This window comes from Leptinotarsa decemlineata, unplaced genomic scaffold, assembly GCF_025532065.1.
Source record: "Leptinotarsa decemlineata unplaced genomic scaffold, Ldec_3_MD MMD2_tig00026307_RagTag_RagTag, whole genome shotgun sequence".
In the NCBI taxonomy this organism is placed as follows: domain Eukaryota; kingdom Metazoa; phylum Arthropoda; class Insecta; order Coleoptera; family Chrysomelidae; genus Leptinotarsa; species Leptinotarsa decemlineata.
In genome coordinates, this window is record NW_027412681.1 from 3,338,646 (window position 1) to 3,365,888 (window position 27,243).

A 27,243-nucleotide genomic window follows, 5' to 3' on the forward strand; every position below is an offset into this window, starting at 1 on the left:
ATATTTTTCCAGTACTTACCTAATCTGGTCGTGTACCAAAGACTTGGTGGCCCCTCATTTGGTTCATGGCCAATATATGGAGATGAAGATCAATGTCGAGCACCTTCATCAGCCTTTACGTTGCGGTGGTTTCTGAGTGTCCAAAAGTTTCAATTCTCTTTTCTTCAGTTTATCACTTGTTGATATTTTCACTTTTTGCACAACCAATTCCTTCAAAGTTGAAGTATATATAATCTAAAGATCTAAAGCAATAACTTTAAAGACAGTAATTTACTTGTTTTTGATGAAGTCGATTTTTTTCTGATGAGAAAAATTTTCATTCGTTATTTTCAATAAAAGCATTTCGATGTCAATCTAATTACCTACAGGCAATTAATCAATTATATTCATTATACCGAAGGGGTTATTTTAACTTCCTTGAAAAGAGAATGTCATTAAAACACTAAAGAATAAATAATAGTGTCAAAGTTCTTTTCCGTATTTTCGACGTGGTCTGCAGGTTTTTTTGCTTGATACAATGTTGCAAATAGTTCATCAACTACAACATTGTAGTTTCCGCGTTAGGAACAACTCGAGAATTTCAACCGTTATCTCATTGCTTTTGATAATGCCTACCGCAGTAGTAGACGAAACGTCAGACCTAAAAACCTGCAGATCACGGCCAATAAAACCGGAAAATAACACAGTTATCTCCGGCCAGGAAAGTGTACACCCTTTCATCAAATGAATAATAATTTTGAAGACTATCGGGAAAATAAGTTTTTCGAAATAGAAATCTCGAAACATTAATCTTTCCTGGCTTACCTATGCAGTAGGTTCTGATAAATGCCTGCCGGAAAACGACTACTTTCCCGGCTAATACCACTCTGGACATTGAATTATAAAATAATAATTATTGAATCATGAAATAATAATACAATGAATAATGATAGATAATTTTGACTGGACACGCATAAGACTTGAAATACAGCTGTAATAAAGGCTTAAGAAAATATTCAAATTGTGACCCATTCCAGACTATCCAGGAAAAAAACAATCTATAAAGAATACTACGTAGTCATGCATACAAAAACATTTTCCATTTTGCCAAGAACAATTCAGAAAGTTGAAAAGTAATGAAAACAAGAAAAATATTCATGGTTGATAAATAGCGAAACAAACATTTGATTGCAGTGGAACTGTAGGACAAAAGCCAGTAATCGGAGAAATCAAAATTGATTGTTTTTGTATCAATTATGAACATTGGCATCGTGATTACAAGAATAAATAGACACTTTGGACTCGAGTAATTCTTATCTAAAGTTTCTTGGAACTGCCCAAATAAAATTCTGAGAATTTGTCAAGTTGAATAAAGTTACCTTTCAAACAGTATAAAAACAAGTTTATTACACCAAATATTATATTAATACCATGTATAAATGAACTTGTCTTGTCAACAGATCCCAGTGATGTATAATAATGTTAACCGAAACAGACTATAGTCAACAAATTGCTAATTGTTTCTACAATTCATACTTATCTGAACCTTTTCTCTCGTTTTCGAATTCATAGCGACGTCGGATATTCCTGTAAACAGAAAAAACACATTTGCTCATTTGTTTTACTGGTGAGAAATTTGAGGTAGCCACTTTAATTCATGCTTACTAAACACTGATTAAGACGCACATTCTTCAGGTAATAAAGTACCCAATAAAAGCTCTATTAGATCATAACAAATCATGACGTGATCCACTTTTCCAGCGAAATTTGAAAGTATATAAGGTGTGCTTGATTTAATCAGGTAAGCTGTGCAGATATGTGATACATTGAAAAAAGTGTTTCTCATAGAAAGAGAAGAAAATTGTAATTGGAATTAAAAAGTAGAAACAATTTTGGGGGAATATAATATGTATATGTAACAAAATAGGTCATAAAAAGATAACAGCAACAGTTTGTATTCACTAAGCACAATACAACACTTTAGGAAAATAGCCAGTGGCATAATGTATTTTAAAAATTTCCAATATTGATTACTTGAACTGTATTGAGAGTCACACACAAGTCAATCAATCAATCATGCTTTAATGTCCAAGAAATGTTTATTGACAAAGCTAGTGAAACTGTATGAAGTCAACAATGTTGAAGTTTTTTTTTAAATATTAAAATTATGATATACAGTGAACAATCATTATAAGTTTAAAAAATGTACATATACGAATACACATAAATAGAATATTATATATACCATTACAGATAATAAATAAAAAAATCATTACAGATATGTAAGCTATATGATGGAATTGGCCGATACTTGATGAAAATCCATAAGTAACGTATTCTAAAAACACTTTATTGTGTGATTTTCACTAGATAGTTTTACAAAAACGCAACACGTGTTTCGCCATACAATGGCTTCCTCGGGCGTGTTCTACACATTAAATGTTATATATACCTCATTCTACAATTTGTGGTACCTGAATTTCAAGTACCTGGATTTCAAGTACCTGATTTTTTACCTAAGTTTGTAATGAATTTAATTACCTGAGCTTATGTTCCATTTTCCACATTTGAAAAAATATTCAGTAACGGAGAGTTATTTAATTCTAATTGATCATTCAGTAAATTACCCGAATTCCTGAATCTATTGATTTCTAAACATTCTAGAAGATTGAGTTTCAAACTCTTCTCTTCTAAATGTAACACATCGTATTCCTGATTGAACTCATGTCCTTCTGCTAATAGGTGGTTTGCAAATGTGGAATTGGTCTTTCTATTTATAAAACTGCTTCTATTGTCTTTAATTCTTTGGGAAAATGTTCCTCTAGTTTGGCCAATATACAGTTTTGGACAAGAGCCACAAGTCAGCTTATATATTCCTGATCTATCCAACAACGAAATTTTGTCTATATTGTTTTTAATAAATTTACTTAGATTATTATTCGTTCTGTAAGCCACGTTTACGCCTTCTTTCTTCAAAAAACGGGCGATATTCCTGGCTGGTTCACCCAAATATGCCAATGTCCTGACGTTAACGCATCTTGAATATGGGTAGACCAAGTCCATGGCTTGCTTTTGAAGTTTTTTGATAAGAATGGCGTTTATGATATCTACTTTGTAACCGTTATTAACTGCGATTTGTTTGATCAAATTCAGCTCTTTCTGGAACTCCCTATCAGACAGTGGAATATTCAATAATCTGTGAAGCATACTATTGAATGCAGCAACTTTATGTTGGTAAGGGTGTGTGGAGGAATTATGTATGATAATGTCTGTGTACGATGGTTTGTGAAAAATTGCAAATTCATGTTTATTGTTATTTTTCGTAATGGTTAAGTCAAGGTAATTTATTGAATTATTTACCTCCCTCTCCGTGGTGAATTTTATTGACGGGTGGATGGAATTGGCATATTCAAGGAGCTTGCCTAATTGCCTATCGGTACCAGTAAAATATACTAAGATATCATCTACGTATCTGTACCAGTACAAAAAACTGTTAGCTAACTGATTATTATGGATTTCATACTGTATGTTATCCATGAAAATTTCCGCCAGCAAGGGACTCAAAAGAGTTTCTCATTATTAGTCCTTCATTGCATGAATAGAATTTTCCGTCAAACTGGAAATAATTTTGAGATAGCATTTAATGTGTAGAATTAGTTATTAAGACACGCCCGAGGAAGCCATTGTATGGCGAAACACGTGTTGCGTTTTTGTAAAACTATCTAGTGAAAATCACACAATAAAGTGTTTTTAGAATACGTTAGATATGTAAGCATCTGAAATACTAAGAGTTGAAATACATCATCGTCATAGTAGGCTTTTTGCAGAAGTACTCCTTTAACCAATTTTCTGAATGTTTTTAATTTTGCTATTGCCCTATAGCACATTGGAAGTTGGTTATATATTTTCTTGCTCTCATATATCAAAAAAAATTCGTAATTGCTGATTTTGGTTTTGGCAAGGGTAAATTCCGACTCGTTCTCGTGTGGTAACGTCTGTCATTATTTACGGCTGAGTTGGAGTATTTTTTGTGAATTAAGCAAACAGTTTCTAACAGGAATACACAAGGTACAGTAAGAATTTTCTGACTGATGGAAAGTGATTTGCAGTGGTCTTCTGATTTGGCCCTACATATGTATGTAAAATAATTTTTTGCTGCGAACTGTTTATTTTGGGCAAAAAACCCAGAAGACATTTTGTGTTTAGAATGAAACGGGCTATCGGAAATTAATTTTTAAATGGTAAACAAATAATTAGACAAAAAGTTACATTGGAAATACATTTTAGGGGTCGCGTTTTCCACCCCTTACAACCATGGGGTACACCAAATGAATTACTGGCTAAGTGTCTTTTTGGTAGTACAAAACGTCAGGTTAATTTCAATATTGTAACTTTTTCAGTGCTTGTGAAAAAAATTGTTATACAAATTTTATGTACCCCCTTTAAGGGGCTGTATCTTAACAAGGGATGCTCCAATGAAGTTTCTTTATATGAAAGATGCTATCTTTTTTTCGATGAGGAATTACCTTAAATGTTTCACACTTATTCAGTTACAACCTGTATAGCCACTTATTTTTATCACACTACTTTCAATTATTGAAATAGCTTTTAATAAGTGAGAAAAGTATCTGTAATAACTCGAACCTGATAAGGGTCAATTAAACACATTCCAGGTTCATTGAAAACTATATTACCAAAATGAAATTCCGAATCACAGAGCCCTGCCCAAGGAAGAAGCAGATCAATGGACATTTTTCTAAACAATATACGGCTGATTGATCCCAAAATTTAGATAGAATAAATATAGGTTAAAAATATTAAAAAACACGGTTTTAAAGAACATCGAACTAAAAAGTGAAAAACAAATTTTTGAAAATAAGCTTAAAACAATAACGAAACGTGGGCGCTTTGTACCATTTTTTTTCACAATAATATTAGTACTTTTCGTTCGTTATTGTTTCAAGCTTATATTTAAAAAAATTATTTTTAACTTTTTAGTTCGATGTTCTTTAAATGTGTATTTTTTTAGTTTTTTAAACTATATTTATTTTCACAAGAAACATTCCAGGCACATGTAGCGGAGAGATTCATACACTAAGAAAAATAGGTAATTTTATCTTGACATTACAGTATCAAATGCCTATTTTAAATCTAAAAAATGCATAGGGAGGGACACTTACATCGATATCTTCCAAATTCACCGGGTAGTGACAGGATAGCATCTTTTGTTGATTTTTCCCAATTGATTTTAGGAGCTTAGTCTTTTTTGGTTGGATATGTAGGACATAAATTATTTTTCCAGGACTTTTGAAGGATAGGATAGGAGTGATATGGAGCAGTATTTAGTCATTTATTTTTTGTTTTCATCAACCTCCATGAGGTTGCAGTGTTTGGCATGCCAGACGGCTCCAGCAAAAAAATATTTGATGCAATGTAAAATCGCGAAACAAACCATCGCTATTATTTTGTTCTTCAAAATAACACTCTAGCTCTAGATAACTAAGTCAACTACCTACGTTTCTTAAACGGAAACAAAGTCAGCCTTGACAATCCCATACCCCTAGAAGGTCATTCATCGCGCAGATGATACCATTCGAGTTTTTTGCGGTTTTCAGTGTGCACAGTGTCTTCTGGTTAACCATATCGCGATATGCATGCTCTCGGCGCCGCTTGCAGGGCCTCCTTGGATTCAGCGGACGTAACAAGTGATGCCTACGAAAGTTTAGAAAAACGTGAACCGGAGACTTCCATTCGAGAAATAAACATTAGTGGAACTGATGACAACGTTGTTGATGCATACAGTAAGTTGTTGGATTTATTCAGAGCGCGGTAAATGAAGAAAGTGTATATGTGAGGTTGTACAGAGTGGTCATTGATGTCGTTCCCCAAAGCAGCACTGCCAGGAAAAGAACTTTTCACAAACATTGCAAAAATTGAATCTATTCAAAATAAAACCCTATAGTATTTATTCAAGTATCAGGTTTTTGCTGTCTTATGAATTGTGGTGAAGTGATTTATACCCTTTCAAATTTATCAGTTATGGGATATTTAATCAACAGCATCCTGACAGAGTCATTTCTAAAAAAATTGTTTTCGAACTTGCAGCAAAATTTCGCGATATTGGATCGATTCCAAATAAAAAAAAGTTGAAGTTGAAATCCAATTCCTAATAAATCCATAGAGGTAGCATATTGGAATGAATGGCTAATGATAGTAGGTACACTTAGTACAAAAAATATTGATTCAAAAAGTACAAGTTTCATCCGTAAAAGACACATTTAGTAACAAGAAATAAAATTTTTCTTTGGATGATGTGAATTTCATTTGTTTTATTCATTGACTGAAAATTATATAACCAAGCCATAAAATAGATTAATTCAATTTTTAGAGACAAAAAATCACAAATTTTGACCTCCATAAAGTTAGCAAGGCAACTTGCAGTAAAATTATTGAAATATACTTTTTTAATTGTCGAATAATTGTCCAGAATTTGTCGTGAAAGAAAAATAATTGTCGCGCAACTCTTTTTTTTTATAAGGCTAACTTTATATAAAGTTGGCAAGCACCTGTAGTCAAATTTTTAATATAACTGAATTATTAAAACTTTCATTACTAGTATTTGTCGAATAATTGTCGTAACCCAATCCAAAATTTCCTGAAACGTATTTTTTTGGAAAATATTGCGTTTTTCGTGTCATACCTTGTACTATATGGATATTTTGAACCATATGGCAACACCGCAACAAGCGTATTTGATTTCTTCACATATTTTTTAAAAGTATCGCCAGTGAAAAGTGCTAAAATAAATTTGTAATGTATCTACGTGGAAATTATCGATACATTTTTTTGTTTCATCAATTTTTGAAATCCTATAATCATGTCGAATATTTTTTACAATTAGCAACCTATTGACCAATTGTATATCTTTCGACAATCGTTTATAAACAAAGATCAATTCAATTGTCGAAACAGCAGAATTGATATATCGTATGTAGGTATATTAAAGAAGAATTATGAATTTCTCCCCTCAGGCAAAGTTATCTGTTTTTCTGTCAATTATTTTTTTTACAAAATACAACTTATTGATTAATTGTCGTATCTCTTTCGACAATTGTTTACGAATGAAAAACAATTGTCGCTCTTCAACATTTTTTTTAAATAGGTGGCTCTGTTAACTTGATATAGATAAATTTAGCACTATCATCCCAGTAAAGGTCTAAATAATTCTCAAATGTCGAAATTTTTGTTATTAATATTTGTCGAGTAATTGTCGTATCGTCGTGTCGTATCTCGACAATTGTTTACGAAGGAAAAACAATTGTCGCTCTTCAACTTTTTTTTTAAATAGGTGGCTCTGCTAATTTGATATGAAGTTAGCAGGGTTACCCATGTACAGGTCTCAATAACACTCAAATATCGGAATTTTTGCTATTAATATTTGTCGAGTAATTGTCGTAACGCATTTCATGTGAGAAAACGATAAAAAATGTATTTTTCTGTACGTTATATTTTAGGAATAGTTTGCGCAAGATGGCTATGCCGCAATCAAAATATCTTATTCGTTTATTAGTTTTTTCTAGAGATATTCAAAAAGTAAAGTATTGATGAATTGTCGAAATATTAGAATTGATATGTCGTAAGTATTCCCGTTGAAAAAGTCCATTATATTAAAAAGGAAATATGAATTTCTCGCAGCGGGCAAAGTGATCCTGTTTTTCTGTTAATTATTTTTTTTCACAAAAGACAACTCATCAAACAATTATCGTATCTCTTTCGACAATTGTTTAGAAATGAAAAACAATTGTCGCTCTTCAATTTTTTTTTTTTAAGTAGGTGGCTCTGCTAACTTGATATAAAGTTAGCAGGGTCAGCCTAGTACAGGTCTCAATAATACTCAAATATCGAAATTTTTGCTATTAATATTTATCGATTAATTGTCGCAACTCACTTAATGTCAAAAAATAATACGAAGAGATACGACAATTGATCAATAAGTTGTCTTTTGTAAAAAAAAATTATTAACAGAAAAACAGATCACTTTACCTGCTGGGAGATATTCATAATTCTTCTTTAATATAACTACATACGATAGGTATATCAATTCTGCTGTTTTGACAATTGAACAATACTTTTGTTTTTGATTGATCTATATTTATAAACGATTGTCGAAAGAGATACAATTGGTCAATGTGTGGTTAATTGAAAAAAATATTCGACATGATTATAGGATTACAAAAATTGATGAAACACAAAAATGTATCGATAATTTCCACGTAGATACATTACAAATTTATTTTAGCACTTTCCACTGACGATCCTTTTAAAAAATTTATGAAGAAATCAAATAGGCCTGTTGCAGTGTTGCCATATGGTTCAAAATATCCACATAGTGTAAGGTATGACCCGAAAAACGCGATATTTTTCAAAAAAATACGGTTCAGAATATTTTGGATTGGGTTACGACAATTATTCGACAAATACTAGAAATGAAAATTTTAATAATTCAGTTATATTAAAAATGTTACTACAGGTGCTGTGCTAACTTTATATCAAGTTAGCAGGGCTACTCCTTATAAAAAAAAGGAGATGCGCGACAATTATTATTTGAGTCAACTTAGCATACATATTTGTAAGTTCACATAAAATGGAGATGTAATTGCGATTCATAAAAGCGTGCATAGGAGTTCATAAACTCATGTATGATGTTTTACATGGGTCAAACTGGAAGAACATTTGAAACGCGCATAGAAAAAGAATGAACAGTTTCCAACGGGAAAAATGGATTTATTGTTATTGATCATTGAATGATGTAATATATAATGAAAATTGAGTCGAAACCATAGATACATTTCTGTGGTCTGAGGAGAGAAACGACAACTTTGTCAGGGATCCTATGTTTTCAAAGTCAAGTTGTTATCTGGTTATAAAGGCATTGAAAAGTATTGCTCAACTACTGTCGGATAATTTTTATGTATGGCTCTCCAGCTTCCTGAAAGAACTTTCCTTGCAAGTGGCCGTCGATGGATATCTTCAACCAACAACGCTGGTGTTCTCCAGAGATCCATATTGTCTTCAACCCTCTTTTTATTGTATATCAAAGACTTATTAAAAAAAAGAATACATTGCTTTGCTGACGACAGCACACTTGTCTCGTCATTCCATTTGGATTCCAGGCTTAATGAGGATCTAGTGGTGATTTTGCATTGGAGTGAAAGTAACCAGGTTCAATTCAATGCCACGAAAACCCAGGCATTGGTTGTCTCCAAGAAGATAAAGATATCTGAACCAGGACAGACAATTCCGCTTTCTGCTACGATAAGTTTGTTGCGGGTTAAAATAGACACAAATATGTCTTGGCACAATCATGTCGCTGGAATTGCAAAGGCTGCTTCTCGAAAGCTTGGAACACTGTTCTGAACCAGAAAAGTATACACACCTCAGCAACTTTTGATGCTTTATAAAGCTCAGATCAGATCTTCTTTGGAGTATTGTTCTTATGTATGGAGCTCTGCCCCCAAACACCCTGTGTTTGTGTAATTTCTGTGGGTTGAAAATGGTTAACTTCAAGTGGTGCAAATCGAAACCTTTACCATTGTTCTACACACAGGGTGTAAAATAAGTACGTTAAAATATTCGAGTGACGTATTCCTGAGACAATTTTAAGAAAAAAAGTCTATGTAAACTTGTGTCCGAAAATGCTTCGTTTCGGAGATACGGGTTTTTTAAATTGAATTTTTTTCTTCGCTGTATGTGGAATAAACTTCTTGATAACGTTTTTCCAAAAAAATTCCATTTCCAGCGATTCAAATGCAACTTGAATCGTTATTCTCGCACAGGCACCGCTCTTAGCGTACCTTAAGGTTTTTCCTTTGGTGCTTTTTTCATAAAGTATGACAAGTAATCAACACCTGAAATTAATGACACCATTTATTTAAGATATAGCCTTTATAATTGCGAAACAGTTAAAAAGTGACTCTTCGTATATTTTATTTTTTAATAGACAGGATAACTTCTACAATGAAGAATCTCTCTTGAAAAAGTTTTTGTTGGAGTTGATAATGCGATTGTCCACTGGGTGATGTCACATTTGTTATTTCTAAAAAATATTATTACGTACTTACAACATTTATAAATATTTATATTTTGATTTCAATCTAATATATATACCATTGCAAATGTCGTAATTCAGCGAATGTTGTGACATATCCTAATCTTCTACAAAAAATAACACAGCTTTATCTTCAAAGTTATGTTTCTGAAAAGTAATACATTCATTTCATCATAATTCACTTTCAGTAAATAATATTAAAGTGGGGTGTCCCTTCGAAAACATTTGTTTGAAGGTAGTTGACAATGTCTCGTGTTGCATTTCATTAGTTTAGACTTCCATTGTCTAACATGATATAAATTGATTTGAAATACCTGAAAGAATTTGTAAAAAAAATTAAAAAAGATTAGCTGAAAATTAACAATTATAGGTATTAGGCAAAAAAACTGAAGTTACAATGAAATAAAATTCAAGCAACAACCAAGAAACCAAAAAAAATTAATTATTAACACGAGATGAAAATTAAAAAATTGAAAGATTCCAAACCAAGTTGTCTTTGGGTGATAACTAAACTTATTCCTCCGAGATCTCACTATTTATAGGTAATTCAAGTGGATAGGGGAAAACACTCGAATGACCTATAAATAGTTAGATCTCGGAGGAATAAGTCCAGTTATCACCCGAAGATGAATGTGGATACTAACAATCGAAACGTCGTGAAGTAACTTGGTTTGGAATCTTTTAATTTTTCAATTTTCATTTCTTGTTAATAATTTTTTAATTTTCATCTCGTATTCATAGCTCAATTTTTTTTTATTTGTTGGTTGTTGCTTGTATTTTACTTCATTGTGATTTCAGCTTTTTTTGCATAATCAGGGCCGTCTTTAACCTATTGGAGGCCCTGAGCATAATAGGTTAATTGGGCCCCTATGACTTTGACAGAACACTATTTTGTTAGAATAGATAAAGAAAGTAGATAAACAAGGTTAAATATTTATTTTTAATGACAATCACATGAAACGAATAGATAAATGTAACGTAGTCCACAAAAGTAACTTTTTTAGCATTTACAGGTTAGTTCTTAAAAATCTATGTTATTTGAAGAGGAACCCTTCTAGATCTCAGATGGGCAAAATCGGTAATCACTTCATCAAAATCTATGCTTTTTAGCATATCAGATTCTATCAACATCAGCGACAAACTGGTTAATCTCTCTTGAAGCATTGTACTTCTTAATTCATTTTTAATTCTTTTTAATTTGGAGAAGAAGCGTTACCCACTGCAGTTAGTTACCATCATGCTTTCTCATTAACATCTTCATAATTCAATTCAGCAAATTATTTGCAACTTTGTCTCAACTCTTCAGAATTCAGAGTTTTCAAGCGAAAAAATAAATCAAAACATTTACTGATTTTCTTATACGAACTTAATCGCTGTTTTAAATGAAAGCTGAGGGTATCAATTATGGGAAGAAAGATTTCTATTTTTAATTTCTTCCATTCAGTTGGACTGACGGTGCAGAGCCATCAAAAAAACTCTGGCGAGAACTTCTACGTTTTGTTCTTTCAGATAGGTCCTTGTAGTCAGATTCTGGGTTTCTTTCTTTGGCAGACGATTCGAAGTAATCAAATTTATCCTTGAGGTGAAGTAAACATATTAGTTGCAACGTCCAATGTTATTGTTTCTTTCTGAAGATAATTACTTATTTTGTCTATTCTTTCCAATATACAATTTCAATTTCTGTTAGTATTAATATATTCGAGTTTTTCCATTTTTCTGGGCGGACTAAGGGCTTCGTCTTTAGTTTCTCGTGCCTGTTCTGTATCTTTTGCGATGGATATCGAAGCTTCTATAACTTGTTCATTACCTTCATACAAGGCGCTTACTGCATCTGCTCGGGCTGACCATCTGGTTTGTGAAAGACTTTTAACAACTTTTTTTGAACCTAAATGTTCTGTCAATATATCATCGACAAGTAGAGCCCGAAAAAAAAACCTTTGTTGCTTCCGATACACACCCAGCAGCATGTACACCTACTAATTCAAACTTGGAGCTTGCTTCATAGTTCGCTTTGTTCGCTCAATTTAAATGGAGCGTGTCACAATGATGAGTATACTACTGATGATTTTTCCTTAAAATGTGTATGTGCTTAGTATACCATTATATATTTGAATTTATCTAAGCATGCTGAAGTCGGAAAGCCTAATTTTTGGGCGAGAATAGAATAACTTCGCATATGTAAAAGCTAGTAAGTTGGTATTGTAGTCAGTAATTTAGGTTCGATTTCTTCGAATTATATAAGTTTTTGGTAATAAATATTGGTTATCGTTTGGTGATCTGACAGGAACTAGGGATTTTGTATTTGATCTGAGGGGGGCCCCTATCGACCGCGGGGCCTTGGGCACTTGCCCAAAGTGTCCACTGGTAAAGAGGAATCTGTGCTTAGTATCATATATATCATATTTAGACAATGGAAGTTCGATCTAATGAAATCCATCGAAAACAGTTATTCAAATTCTTAGTAAATACATTATGAAGCCAAAAACAGCGGAACAAGTCCAAGGTTATATCATGGAAACTTCATTTTGGTATACAGTGAGTCTTCTTGACTTCATCCCTTTATCTCTATACACTCCAGAGCCATCTTCTATTTTTTTTTATAGGAGAAGAGGTCGATACCTTGAAAGTTATTTCTATTCTCTGTTGTTCACAAACTTAATAATTCTGTTTTGTACTTTCATTATTCAGATGCTGCAGTTTTGTTTTGCAGTTTCCACATGTTCTGTCCAAAAAAATTTTTAAATTGCATTTAAGTTCAATGTTCCAACAAAGATGAATAAAACTGAAGAAAAATATGTTAGTTTCATGTCCATATTGTTTCAGTGTGGTGACGTAGATTTTGTTCTTCAGAACAATATCTTTTGTTCATGATGTGTTCAGTGTTCAATGGCGGCTAGAAATCAAATTTAATCGAAAGCTCTTCATATAGATTTCTAGGGATTTCTGAGGATTATTCAATTAAAATTATATAACAACAAAACACTGGAAATAAAAAAAATGAACTCTATTATAGTGGCATTTCCTCCAGATGAGCTAATCGAATGTAGTAGGCGTTATATCTGAAAAAGCACGGTTGGCAACACTGTACCCTTTCTGCGCACTGACGTTTCTCGCAACCCCAACATGTTTTGAACATAACGAGCTACATTCGCGCCTTCCACAACATTTCGCAACCTGTGCCAACCCTTCTTCCTGCAATGTCGAAACGAGAACGCGAATACAAACGAAAAAGACAAGAAGAACAAGAAGCCGCCGCACACGTTTTCCAAGATTTCATCGAAACCTTCCAGAATCCCACGTCTGCTATCGGAAATAAAACTTTCGTGCGTTCGGGCGTGTTATATTCCGAAAAAAATGACGAGAACGTGGGGCAAATTTACCAGCCCAAACCGGTGATCAAGCAAGAAAAGGTTGACATAAGCACCAGCGCTATTGAATGCGCAAAAATTCTCAAAGACAACGTACCCGAAAAGACGAAGAAGCAGGAGAAACCCAAGTCGAATTTGGAACTTTTAAAAGAGGAATTGAAATTGAGACACAGCGATTGCGCCGAAAAAGGAAGGCTGAAGGAGGAGTACGACTTACCATCCCCGGCGTTGAGTTATTTTGAAGGTGAGTCAAATTGGCACCAGAGCTGTACTCAGCAAATTTGTTGTCCCTCAAAAAATAGTATCGTGATTATTCGTTTTAACGGCTTGTCGGATCTACGTATTTCCGACCGCTTATAATGAATTTGAAATCATAATTTGTCACTCCGGTCTACTTTCGGAGATCTAATTTCTGTTAACTCATAGTTACTAAACTGTTTCTTAGGAGTAGTAAACTTTACTGACAGTAAATATTTACTTTGTGGTTCGCGTTCATTTTTTATTTGCAGTAAATTATGTGGTATGAAGCTGGCGAATTAAAATATAGCGGTAATGAATATAGTGTCAAGTGGAGCAGATACATTTTTTAGGAAACCGAACGATTTGTATAAAAAAATTATAATGGCAAGTGAATAAAGATCAACAGCAAGTGATGGTGGAGAAAAGGTGTCATTTTATGAAGTCATATTAGCAAAAGTGAGTTTCAGAAACAATCAATGTTTTGATTGTGAGTGGCTATATTTACAAAAGTAGACCGGAGCGCCAAGTTTTGACTCCAGATTAGTGATCAGCGAACAAAAATATATGGGTGTTATGAAATTTTTTTCAAAAACAGGCAAGTCATTGAAACGAATATTTACCCCAAAAAACAACCTCAGAAACTTTGTTGCTCTCAAAAAATTGCATTACTACAGGTCGATATTCATAAGGTAATTTTTATCATCACTCTGCCTCCATGTACTACAGCTTTTTTGTCCAAAACAGGTGGCGATCCAAATTCTACGAACCTTTTTGTTGCGAACCTGCGTTCTAATGTCACCGAGAATCATTTGATGGTGGAATTCGGCGCATTCGGTCCTTTGGCAAGCGTCAAGATAATGTGGCCCAGAGGCGATGAGAAAGTCAGGAATTCCAACTGCGGATTCGTCGCATTTATGAGCAGAAAGGATGCCGAAAGGGCGTTGAAGGTAGAAATAATGTGTAGTTTGTGCATTATCGGAAACAAAACAGGACGATTGCGGTAATAATCCATGTCAAGATGTTTTCGATTCGTTTTTGTTTTGTCAAAAGCTCTCTCTCTCTCTTATTTCTATGGCCGTTGCTTCTTATCGAGCGCATTTGGCCAGGCTCCTCCTGAACAGAGGAACAGAGGCGCAGTGTACTGCTCAAGGCAATGCTGCCACCCTAAATTTTTTTATTCACTTCTTTTTAACAAAAACATTTCATGTTTTGTTCCGTCAACATCCAGTCTGCTTACTGGCATAGGGGTTCGCCGGTCCTCTCATATTTCATTTCAATATTTATTCAAATATAAGTTTATTTTAGATTACACTTTATTTTAAGCTTATACCTTTTAGACTCCACTCCGATCACGACATCCACGTGGCATATTTGTGGGGGGTCGTTATCAGCACAACCGTCCTCTGTCGCGATCGGAGAGGAAGATCAAAAGCTTTCGATGCAATTAAGGAGATCAACCCAATTTATGTTGACAAATAATACAAAATGCGAATTCTGCAACACTGCGTCCGCCAGCTTACAGTGGTTAAAGCTGCTCTTTAAGGCTCTAGCATGCTCATCGTTTTTTTGTTGCAAATTACAAATTTTCATACTCTCACGTTTCATTTTCAAGCTGATAGTTCAATATCAGCCAGTGAGCTGTCATTTTCTTTCTGTAATGAAATACCACTACTCAAAATTTATTTTGTGTTTTCCCCACGGTAAAGAATATATACTGAATGAATACCGTTTTAGGGGGTCTGAATAAAATAACAGGAAAAATGACTCGGCATGTCTTCCTTAGAGTAACAGCCATCAGCCTTTCTACATCAGCCGAAAATTTGTCAAATTGAGAGAAAGTCATACGAAAATAGTTGTAGTTGAACTTATTGTTTAGTCAACATGTTCTAAACATAAACTTTTATAATAATTCTAATAATTGACCTGAGACTAAATTCGACCGAATCTTTTCGAACTTTCACAGTATATAATTGTTTGGAAATAGATTTCATGTTTTCAAGCAAAGATATCGAGAAATACAAGTAACCTATCAACTCTCAATTATTACTTTGGACAACCCCTTGTGCCACTGATAAAAATGAAGGAATGACTCTTTAAGGATTTTAAAGGTTATCCGCCCAATCATCCCAGATAAATTAGAATAGTAACAGACAATTCAAAACAACTATCCTTCAAATATGTTTAGATTTTGTCGAAAAATCTCTTCAAAAAGATTTATTTCATGATTACAGATATTATTGTCGTCAACACTCGCCAGTTGAGAAAATGTTCATTTTTTGTTTTTTCGCATTTTCTAGAAACTGTTTTGTTTACTGATAATGCAACCTAACATTTCCGACATATAATTCATCTATAACTTATCCTCAACAGGCTAACAAAAACCGCGAAGACATGAGAGTAGGCTGGGGCAAGTCAGTTGAAATTCCCGCTCACCCAATCTACATCCCCAACGAGCTCCTCAAACACTTCCTACCGCCACCCCACACTGGCCTACCTTTCAATGCCCAGCCACCCACCGACTTCAAACACCCTCGAAACGAAGAAGAATACGAGGCCTTTCTTCCCTTCTGCTCGATCAAAGTCACTATACCGCTCAACAAGAAGGTACTCTCGCTTGTACACCGTATGGTAGAGTTCGTCGTCAGAGAAGGACCCATGTTCGAAGCTTTCATCATGAATAGGGAGCTGAGGAACCCGGACTACAACTTCCTCTTCGACTGCCAGTCGCCCGTCCACGTCTACTACCGCTGGAAAGTGTTCTCGATCTTGAACGGAGACTGCCAGAAGAGCTGGTCGATGAAGAAGTTCCGTATGTTCGAAGGCGGCTCCGTGTGGATCCCTCCGACGGCTATAAACTTCGCGGATGGCATGCCGGAGGAACTGATCCGAAAGGAAGATTTCCAGGCAGAGACAAGACTTTCAGAGACCCAGTGCGGCCGCCTCATAGACCTGATTCGAAACTTATCGATGCAGCGGTCCAAAATCGCTGAAGCCATGCTCTTCTGCATGAACCACAAGAGCGCGATTGACGACGCTCTCGAAGTAATCTTCGAGTCGCTTACTGACCTTAAAACAAACCCCTTGAAGAAGATTGCAAGGCTGTACCTGCTTTCCGATATCATGCACAACTGCAAGTCGAAGAGAATGAAGCTCAAGGTCGACGAAAACAGCGACGAGGAACTACTCAATTTATTCAAGGCTTTGCGTGAAACTCACGAAAGCATCAAGTACTCCGCGGACAGGAACAATTTCAAAACACGAATTATGCGCGTGCTCCGCCACTGGGATACGTATAAGCTCGTTTCCGAGGATACCCTGAAAAAGATCGAAACTTCGTTTCCGACCAGCAGGAGCGACATCTTTGACGACGACAATTCAAGCATCGACGAGCCTCTAGACGGGGCTAATTTGCTCAAGAGGTCTCTGGTGGGCGAGATGGGACCGGAAGTGGTGACCCTGGACGATCCCAACTGGAATAGGGACCAGAAGACGCAAGAGAAGAATATAATGGAGTACTTCGTGCCGTCCAAATGGGATACGGTCGATCCCGAGGAGGTGGAGGCTCAGGCGATGTCAACGGAGAAATTGTACTATATGGAGCTGGAGAGCAAGCTAAAGAAGAGCCGGGAAGACGAGAAGAAGAGAAAGAAAAAGAAGAAAAAGTCACGTTCCTGAATGGATGAATGGATATTTGTTGGTCTTTGCATATTTACTTTTAGTTTCGTTGATGTTTCACATCAATTATGTTCCTATTTATATCGAATTATGCATTAAACTTATAAGTTCAACCTCGACAGATATTTTTGTACAATCCCAAATGCTCTTTTATAAACCTCGGCTAAAAATGTTGATGCTTCACAAAGCTCAGACTAGCCCGTTTTTGGAATATTGAAAAAAACACTGTTTCCACGCCAGAACAAAAACACTGTGACATGACGCGCGTTTCGCTAACCAAGTTAACACCATCAGAAGATGATAGTTTGTAGGTTTTTACAATTTTGTTCGAAAACGATTAAAACCGCTTTCAAATTAGATTCCAAATAATAGAAATTAACATAGAAACAAATCAGTATGACGAAGAGGTAAATGTGAACTTAACATAGGTATCGATTTTTCTAAATGAGTTGTTTAACAAAAATGGTCAAAAAATATATTTGTCATGGAATGTTTAAATTTGAAATACGGTCGCAATAATGCAAAAACACCCTTTCAAATGGCTTTTTGCGTTAGTGACAAGTGTTTATGTATGTTATTTTTAGTCTAATTCGAAGCACAAACTAACATAACGGTTTAGTGCCACTTCATTTGAAAGATCTTTCGATTTAGTATCCAATCCTGTAACATTTTTGACTCCACGATGTTATTTTATTCAATTTCAAGCTAGAAGGTCAACCACTATTTGAAGTGTTCAAACTGAAAACTATTGAATAATACCAATGAAAATAACCGAAATAAAAAATCAAGGTGGAAAGTTATTGTTCAAGTACACAATATGGTCCTGAATTTCATCACTTGGTACTGCCAAAGTTGTTGATGTTCATATCAAAATTACTCTGAAATAATGACTGCTCAGCTCAGTTTTATTATTTTTTATTTTTGCTCTATTTGAATTCCTGTTATTATTTCGTTTATTATCTTCTGTTTAATAAAAATTGGTTCATATTCTTCAAGAGCTGATTTAAATAGTTATTTATTACTACGGACATGGAAAATCTGCAAGGGCTCGCGATTCCAAATGGTGAGCAGGGGCCCTTGTATTGTATTGGAATTGTTATATAAATTCGTGGATCAATAATAAAATAGACTAATTTCACTAGTTCGGACTTCCATTGTCTACTATATAAAATGATTTGAAATCCCTGAAACACCTAAAAAAGAAGAATTGAAAATGAATAGCTGAAAATAACAATTATATTAACCAAAATAAACCTGAAATGAAATAATAGTGAAATAAAATACAAGTAAAAATAGAACAATTGAATAAATAAAAATAGCCATAGCCAACATATATACAACATATATATGGAGTGGTTTGAAACTCTGGCCATTGAAGAAGCCCACAAGAGACCTCGAGTCTGGTTGAGATATGTTGACGACACCTTCATAATATGGAACCATGGGAATATTGAACTAGACGCCTTCCTGAAACACATCAACAGCGTGAGACCTTCCATCAATTTCACAATGGAGAAGGAAATCTACAACGAATTGCCATTCTTAGACGTTTTGGTGAAGAGGACCGACACTAAGTGGGAAACATCTGTATACCGAAAACCCACTCATACGGGACAGAATCTGAACCACGAATCCAACCACCATCAATTGACTAAAAGAGGAATCATCAAGACTCTATTAGACCGTGCTTTTGGGCTCTGTAATACGAAGGAAGGTCTCGAGAAGGAACTAGACATCATCAAAAAATATCTTCAACGGAATGGCTACTCCAAAGCGATGATGGAACAGACTGACTGAAAGAAAGCAGGAGCTACGCAAGGAAGAGAAGCCGTCACAACCAGTGCTTGCACTTCCCTACATCAGAGGATTATCGTAGAGGATAAGAAGAATTGGTTCCAAGTACAACATCAGAACCTGCTTCAGATCCGGTAACACTATCCGTAGCAGCCTCACAAAAACCAGGCCACCAAACGCGGACTGCGATTCCAAGAATTGCATTTACCGGATACCCTGTGAGTGCGGAAAATCCTATATTGGTGAAACTAAGAGGCCATTGAATGTTCGCATTGCCGAGCACAAGAAACACATACAGCGAGGGGAAACCAGCAAATCAGGAATAGCAGACCATGTTTGGACCCATCAACACAACATCGAGTGGTCCCAAGCTGAGATCTTGCACAGAGAGCAACATTGGTTTAGGAGAAAATTCAAAGAAGCCGCATACATGTTGTCCAACAACGTATTCAGCCAAGCCAGCGTAGAAATATGCAACATATGGAAACCCATCATCAAGCGAAAAATGGCCAACTCCCGCCAAAACTGTCATCTCCCACGGAACCAGTGAAGCGGAAAATGGAAAGCGGGGATAAGTGAAAGTACTCGAACGACCTATAAATAGTCATCTCTCGGAGGAATCAGTCTAGTCATCACCCGAAGACGATTGTAGATACTAACAATCGAAACGTCGTGAACTAACGTGACTTGGAATCTCTCCATTTTTTATTTTTATTTTCTTTTTTCATTTCTTTATTTTTATTCATTCAATTGTTTTATTTTTACTTGTATTTTTTTCACTATTATTTCATTTCAGGTTTATTTTGGTTATTATAATTGTTATTTTCAGCTATTCATTTTCAATTCTTCTTTTTTAGTTGTTTCAGGGATTTCAAATCATTTTATATAGTAGACAATGGAAGTCCGAACTAGTGAAATTCATCATGAAACATTGTCAATCAACTTCAAACAAATAAAATAGACGGCAAGACCGTTCAGTATTGTCAATAACGAGGGCATTAATGTTGCAGATTCAGGCCACGTTGCCTTGATAGAAATTACGCAGTCTGTGACTAAGTTGACCCAAGCATCAGGAGTGAGTCGTACAAAATTTTCAGAATTATTCACACCTTTACAAAATGAAAATCCCATCCCCAATATGGCACGCCAAATTCAGACCCAATATCCCCAAAAACCAAATGATTGGGCAAAACTTTCAGGTAACCATATCATAGGGTCTTCTTTCAAGTAAACCTAAATGGCGAAGAATATTTCGATTTGCTGAATAATCAAAATATTTCAAACTGTAACAACGTCCATTTGGATTCCCTATTGCGAAAGGGGGTGGTTTTTCAACAAGATGAGGATCCTCAATAAAAACTTTTCGAGTTGATGGATCGGAAAACGAGGTTCTACAGAATGGCAACATAAATTCCCCGATTTGACTCTAATGTATTTGTTTCTACGAGGTTGTTTGAAATCAAAAGTCTACAAAATTCAGCCAAGTGCTATAGTTAACTTACGGAAAGAAATTATCGAGTGCTGTAGACTACCGATACATGATATTCTCCAGAATATACAGGATAGAGCAGATCGTTCATAATATTGTACCTATGCAAGTTAATACTCGTTAGAAATAGATAAATCGTAACTACAGTCGATATTCAGCTGTCAGGTGTGCCCTCCTGCTACAGCCAATAACAAAAATTATCGAAATGGTTATGGAAAATATTTTATTATTAGACACTGAGAAGGTGAAAGACCTCTTACGAGCTATAACTTTTCCCACTTTCCGGTGAAGGATCTCAACAAAGCCATGCTAAGCTGTTCACAGGGTTGTATAAAATATATTGTTACGTTTTCCCTATGGGTTCGCCAATAATTGACTACACTGTACATTTAAACTCAATTTTATTTCACTACCACACTGACAATACCACACAAATACTTCAACTGAAACTTCAGACTAATACTCAAATGTCTATCGCCCTATTAGATCACTTCGTAACGCACTGTCAACTAGACTTCCTTGGCATGCGTGTTAGTCGTGTTTATGTATGGTGATCGAAGTCTCTCGAAGCTGATAGGAAAGTCGCAAGAAGTCTATCGAAGCGGCGCGACTACTAGAACAATCGTGAAGCGTAAGTCGAGTTGAGCGCAATCATGGCCAAGTCACAATCGATTTACAATGATCAGCGGCGGCCGGCGTTATTTTTTTGGGGTTTAATTTAAAACAATATTGCTGTAATTAATCTAGACAAGCGTGATCAACAAAAATTGAGGCATATCACCATGTGAGTCTTAAGAGTTTGACCAATCGTCAGTTCTAGAACTAGGAACAGTCAACCCCTTCATAAACAATTCTGAATTCTCAACTACCTTTCGCCTCATTGTGCAAGTGGTGCTCGTTGGAAACTATCTCCAAATCTTGATTAAAGGGTGAAGATCGCTTAACTTGAATCTATTTATGTGTAGCTATTGCCTTCGAACTAGAGGAAAGTTCATCTCTGCTGCTCCAGCTGGTTCTAGCTTCGGCAGCGAGCTTCTGACTAGCTTATGGTTCTGGTGCAGTTGAGCTTGATCAGTGTATTTAAAATTAAAGTTGAATAATCGATAAAAGCTGCATTTATTTCTTTTCAGATTTTTGTGCGGAAAAATTCGTAGAGCAACTTTTAACAGAAGGCTCTAATATTACCTGTGATGGAACATCTGAATCTTTCAATGGAAATAAAGACCTACCTCCTTACTATGACGAGATAATGTTCAAAAAGTAAGTTGTGACAAATTCTGAAGCTTTTCTAAAAGTTTGAATATTCAATACAGAATGGCGTTGAGAACAGTTCGAAATCATATTCAATTCAATTTCTGTATGTAGCTCTGTGTTTTTGCATTATTGACTAGACTTCTTAGATTCGCTCTAAAAAAAAATTGAAAATATTCATGTCTCTCTAGTTTCTGCAATGAAATCGATTATGTCTACTTGAACATAGGCAGTGTCTTTACAACATGTCAACACATTTGAAACTAGTAAAGAAACTAAATTAATAACACTAAAGAAAATAGCACCATAAAAAATTGGATTTGAAGTACTTCATGCTTTTTTCAATAACTCAGGTGGCAGTGCTATCTCTTTTTCTGTCTAATGATAGGCCAATCAGTAGTGAAATTATGGCAATCTCTGAATTCGTCTACTGAACGCAATTATTTCTTCTACTATTTTTCAGAGGTCAGGCTTTTTTTCACAAACACATCTTCGGTTTATTCCTGAGCAAATTGCTGGGCTTGCTAGCACTGTTGTCGCTACCGTCACTCCGAATACTGATGATGACGAGAAAGTCGAGCACACCAATGACGGCTTACAAGAGGTACATGGGCACCATTTTCCACATGTGTGTTTGGTATGATTCGGACTTCCAGCCAGGATCAAAGTAAGTACAGGTTACATTTACATCCACCTTGTCATTTGTATAATTATATCGTAGTTGAATGTTCGGTTAAAAAAAAATTGAAACTGCTCTCTCTGAATGTCTCCGTTGTACGGCCTTATTTTGTTCAGGTTTCCTCCCAATAAAATGTCCAGTAAGTAACCCCGTAGTTGTTTTGGTAGTTTTCTCCGCGCACAGATTTCAGCTCCCGTCCCTGTTCGGTTTTCGACCCGTCTGTATACCAGGTGTTTCAGCTGAGCATGTTCTCTGGAAAACTGTTCATCCTTCACTCTTCGCAAGTTATAACAACCGCAAGGTTTGTGCCAAACATGCATTTCGATGTCATGTGGTCCGAAAACATATTCTATTTTGCTCGATCCCTTGTAGCTTGGTGAATCGGCCCACTCTTGCTTCCTCAAGTATTATAAGATGAAAAGGAATATTTTCAATGTAGCTCTTTCATCTTTGCCCACCAGATGCATATGTTATCACGGGTCTTACCAAATTGATATAGAGCAAATACATCATATCTGATGTCAGCTTTTCGTAAGTACGTTCAGCCAGAATCGCCGATACCTCCGCTTTTCTTTTAACTTTTTCTAGATGTTGGTTCCAGGCCAGCCTGGGATCTGGTAATACTTTTACATATTGGATATCTCTTGTTGCCCTGCTCACCTTGAAGTTGTTGAGGACCTAAGCCCTCTGTCTTGGTTCTCTTGTTCGATGCTACTGCAGTCGATTTCGTTGGGCTTGATTCCTCTTGAGAGCGCTCATGTGGTATATCAGATGTACGTACCGCTTTAGAAGTAACGTTTTTTTAAAATTTTTCTCCAATTCCGTGCAGCATATTTACTAGACTTTTGAGAGCAGTCAGAAATCCCAAGGTACCTATCTAATTTAGACTATGCAGCAGATAGTGCAATAAAAAAATGTCGTGACAAAATACCAGAGATAATATAATTAATTGTATTGTAATTCAATATTTTGTCTTTACGAAGTAGGGTGCTTTCGAAAATTGAATTGAAATTATCTAGTACTATTATTATCGTTGTGATACCATTACTATATACTGTATAAAAATCGGTTAATTTTTTATATTCGGTACCTTCCACTTACTGTCTTCAATGAAAACGATATTTGCTGTGGATAAGTTCAAGTTCATACATGTACTGGCTTGAAAAGAAAGTAAAATACTAATAACTGAATCTATCATTGTGCTGTGTTAATTCCATGAACAAACAAATAAAATTTTTATGGATATTAATGTCGAAGTACCTAACAATTTTTTTGTATTGCGATTTACGACTTTTATCCAGTTTGAGAAATCCTTGGCAGTTTGCCATGTTAACAATCTTGATTCCATTAATAAGAATGCATCAATGTCATATTTAAATAATGTTTGAGCAGCAATTTATGGAAAGATAATGCAAAATGTGTCATAACCTTCGCTTTGAAACAGAATTGAAAGCAAATATAAGTTTTTGAAAGAATCTCAAGTCGATAGTTCTGGTGTCGTGAAATATTTATTTAAAATTATTAAAATAGGTTTTTTCTAATTCATTCCCCCGAACGTAATGGGTTGGATTGAAAATATAATATGTCATTTTCGAGATATATAGTCAGCTAATTATTTCCAAATGTTTCACGTAGCATCTCATTTCTTTGAATATTCTTGCTGTTCTGGCCAAACCAGGTTGACACGTTTTTTATAACCCCATTTACATTCTTCAAATGACATCCTTTAAATCTAATAGATTGCACGTTCTCTGTCTCTGAAATTCGCGTTAGAAGTTATTATTGAGTTATTTCTAATTATGATTCTGGCAAATTTTCATTTAAAATGCGGTTAGCAATTTAATGTACTGTCGTCCGGGTTGAACCGGGATGAAAATTATAGACGTCTATAATTTTCATCTGTTCGACTTCTGCTTTGAATCCATTTTCAAGGACCACTTGAAACTGAAATTACATATAGGTATATTATCATTCACCACAAATGTCAATCGAAAATTATGTCCATTCACAACACCCAATGTAGATGGTAACTAGTAACACTGATAAACCCTAGAAAAATTAGATCCCATTAAGTGCCAAGCACCTTACGTTAGGACGTCTAGACACTTCTAACTCCAGAAACCATTTTGTTCAATAAGTGGTTTGGACGTTTCTTCACTCCGGAATTTGATGGCACAAAATTAACGAATAATGAATGTTTACCATAGGTATTACTATGGGAGTGTCTACATTAGTCCTAACTATGGAACGGTCCGGCCGCATATTTCAACTTGACGTAGAGTAATGTTGAGGCATGTCTACACGCCCCCACGTAAGGAACTTGACTCACTGTGAGATCTGATAACTGTTTTATAGTGCAAGCAATATGTGTACCTACTTGTCTTGGCGATACTTTACATGAAAATGTTTTTGTTGGGATTTAAAATTCATATCTGATGAAACCATTTTTCCACACAACTAGAGAATGTAGCACAAACCAGCATGTGTGTGGAAAAATGTTCCGTTAGATTCACTTTACACCAGAGTGGATAATTTATACTATCATCTGATGATGGCAACATTTTTGATAGGTTGTGGAAGTCCATCGCCAATGTTCGAAACATGCACAATGCGGCAAGTAAAAGAAGCAATCTGTGCTTCAAAACCCGGATAACACAGATGGACATGGCTCTAACTCAATTCGGTTTCATGGGACTGGGTCTGATTCGCAGCAAAATGTTGGGAATCCACTATGCAACAGACGATGAATGGAAAGGTTTCCTCCATCTGTGGAGGGTCATCGGGTACCTTGTAGGAACTGAGGACAGGTGAGGACAGTAAGCACAGCAAATATAGTTTTTTTTTTGTATCAGCGACATCGGCTACTACGGTCATTATTATCGAGTAATAAACTCTAAAAAACAGCATAGCGATTCGAGTCCCATGGGCCTTTTAACGTAGCAGAATCAATCCACCTTCGACTAGACTAATGACCATAGCAATCGATGCCGTTGACATTGAAAAAATCATACTGTCAATGAATCAACCCATTACCCACTCGTCACTGTTTTGAATTCAGAATGAATTGAAATAAGTTTCTCAGTAAAATTATTTATGTCCCTTTGGCATCTATATAACTAGATAGAACATTGTGAAGTTAGTATTAGCAACAAAAATTCAAAAACAATCTGTTATCAAATGCTTTGAAAAGAGGAAAATGAACTCTAAATTAACAAATCAATCCCATCAATTCATTACATTACACAAGTTATATGATGTGTTATATTAAATGTTGTAAGGCCCTCCATATTGTAATAAAAACGGCGGCATGTAGGTAATCGTGCATTGTCACGAGAAACAAACATGTGTGCCGAATTTCAGCTCAGTGGTCTGAATTTAATTTTCAAAATATTATTACACACACTGAGACAGGTGAGACTAATCAAAACCTTGTAATAGTAAAGTCAAAATTTCCTCTGTAATTTCCAGATTCAACCTATGCAGGGAATCGGTACAGGAAACCCAAGAAATCTGCGAGCTCCTAGCACGAAAGGTATTTATTCCCAGAATGGCGAAAACCGGGCCAGACTTCGACTTAATGTCTAGTGCTCTCATAGACGGAATGCGAGCCATGAACCCAGTGCTACATCAAGAAGGTTTCCTCCGCTACCTCCACATGGTACTGAGGAATAATCCAGACCCCGAAATCACCGACGAACAACTGAAGCCGTTGAGTAAAATCGCAAGGGCGAGATTGAATCTAATACTGAACGTGACGTGGGCCTTGCAGTACACCATTGTTAGGGTGTTGTTGAAATACTGCCAAATCTGGACGTTGTGGTTGATGCGCGTTTGTCCTTTCTTGGCCTACTCTAGATTCGGATTTGAAAATTCTCACGTCAGAATATGATCCTGGAATTGGAAGAGTAGTGAATTTACGAAAAGTAACTTTGTTAGCAATAAACCGCAAATTGTGAAAAATATAGACAGTTCTGGATAGGTTCATTTGATTTGTCTTCCAATCACTTCGAAAACATTTTTAGTACGTCACCGCTACTCGTGTATGTCCATAATCGTTGACCGCTACTGAATACATTTCACATATTTTACTGTCGAGGACAAATAAAGACATTGTTTTTTAAGTTATGCAATATTTGATGATTGAATCATACCACAGAACACAAACTTATATCGACATAGAATATAAGCTGGAGTTTTGTGAATCATGCATTTCCTTCCGTTTGGAATAGCAGAGTAACTATTGAAACATAAAAAAAAACAAACTAACAACATTCGATGTGTTAAGTTATTACACTTGTCCTGGTATATGCAGAGACAATTAAGATTATTATCCATGATAATAATTACATAATTTTCACAAACGTTTTAATTTCTAGATACCGTAGCTTCCTCGGTAGAAAATAAAATGTTTGTGAAAATTGGGTTATTAGTATCTGGGATAGTGTCATTCCATTCATAATTGAGGTTATGTTGTGACATTTGTGATTGTGCGCACATGAATAATTGTTTGGTAATGTCCTGATAGAAGCAGACACAGCAGGATCCATTACAAGTGTTAAGGTAAATTTATACAAGCAACAGAAACGATGGCATTTATACGGTCCTGATAAAAAATTCACAATTGAATAGTACGCGAGGGCTTAAGCTTTTATCGATTATT

At 35.4% G+C, this 27,243-nt stretch overlaps 2 protein-coding genes across 2 annotated transcripts; both read left to right on the plus strand.

Moving 5' to 3' along the window:
• Positions 1–5,568: 5,568 nt before the first annotated feature.
• Positions 5,569–26,559, plus strand: LOC111517618 (uncharacterized). The gene is made up of 5 exons (XM_023173820.2): positions 5,569–5,780; positions 21,784–21,913; positions 22,368–22,571; positions 25,154–25,390; positions 26,052–26,559. Exons 1-5 carry the CDS (start codon positions 5,630–5,632, stop codon positions 26,470–26,472), a joined length of 1,143 nt encoding a protein of 380 aa, XP_023029588.2. The 5' UTR covers positions 5,569–5,629; the 3' UTR covers positions 26,473–26,559.
• Positions 12,976–17,489, plus strand: LOC111517616 (U2 snRNP-associated SURP motif-containing protein). Its single transcript, XM_023173819.2, has 3 exons — positions 12,976–13,699; positions 14,440–14,642; positions 16,066–17,489. Exons 1-3 carry the CDS (start codon positions 13,285–13,287, stop codon positions 17,368–17,370), a joined length of 1,923 nt encoding a protein of 640 aa, XP_023029587.2. The 5' UTR covers positions 12,976–13,284; the 3' UTR covers positions 17,371–17,489.
• Positions 26,560–27,243: the final 684 nt, after the last annotated feature.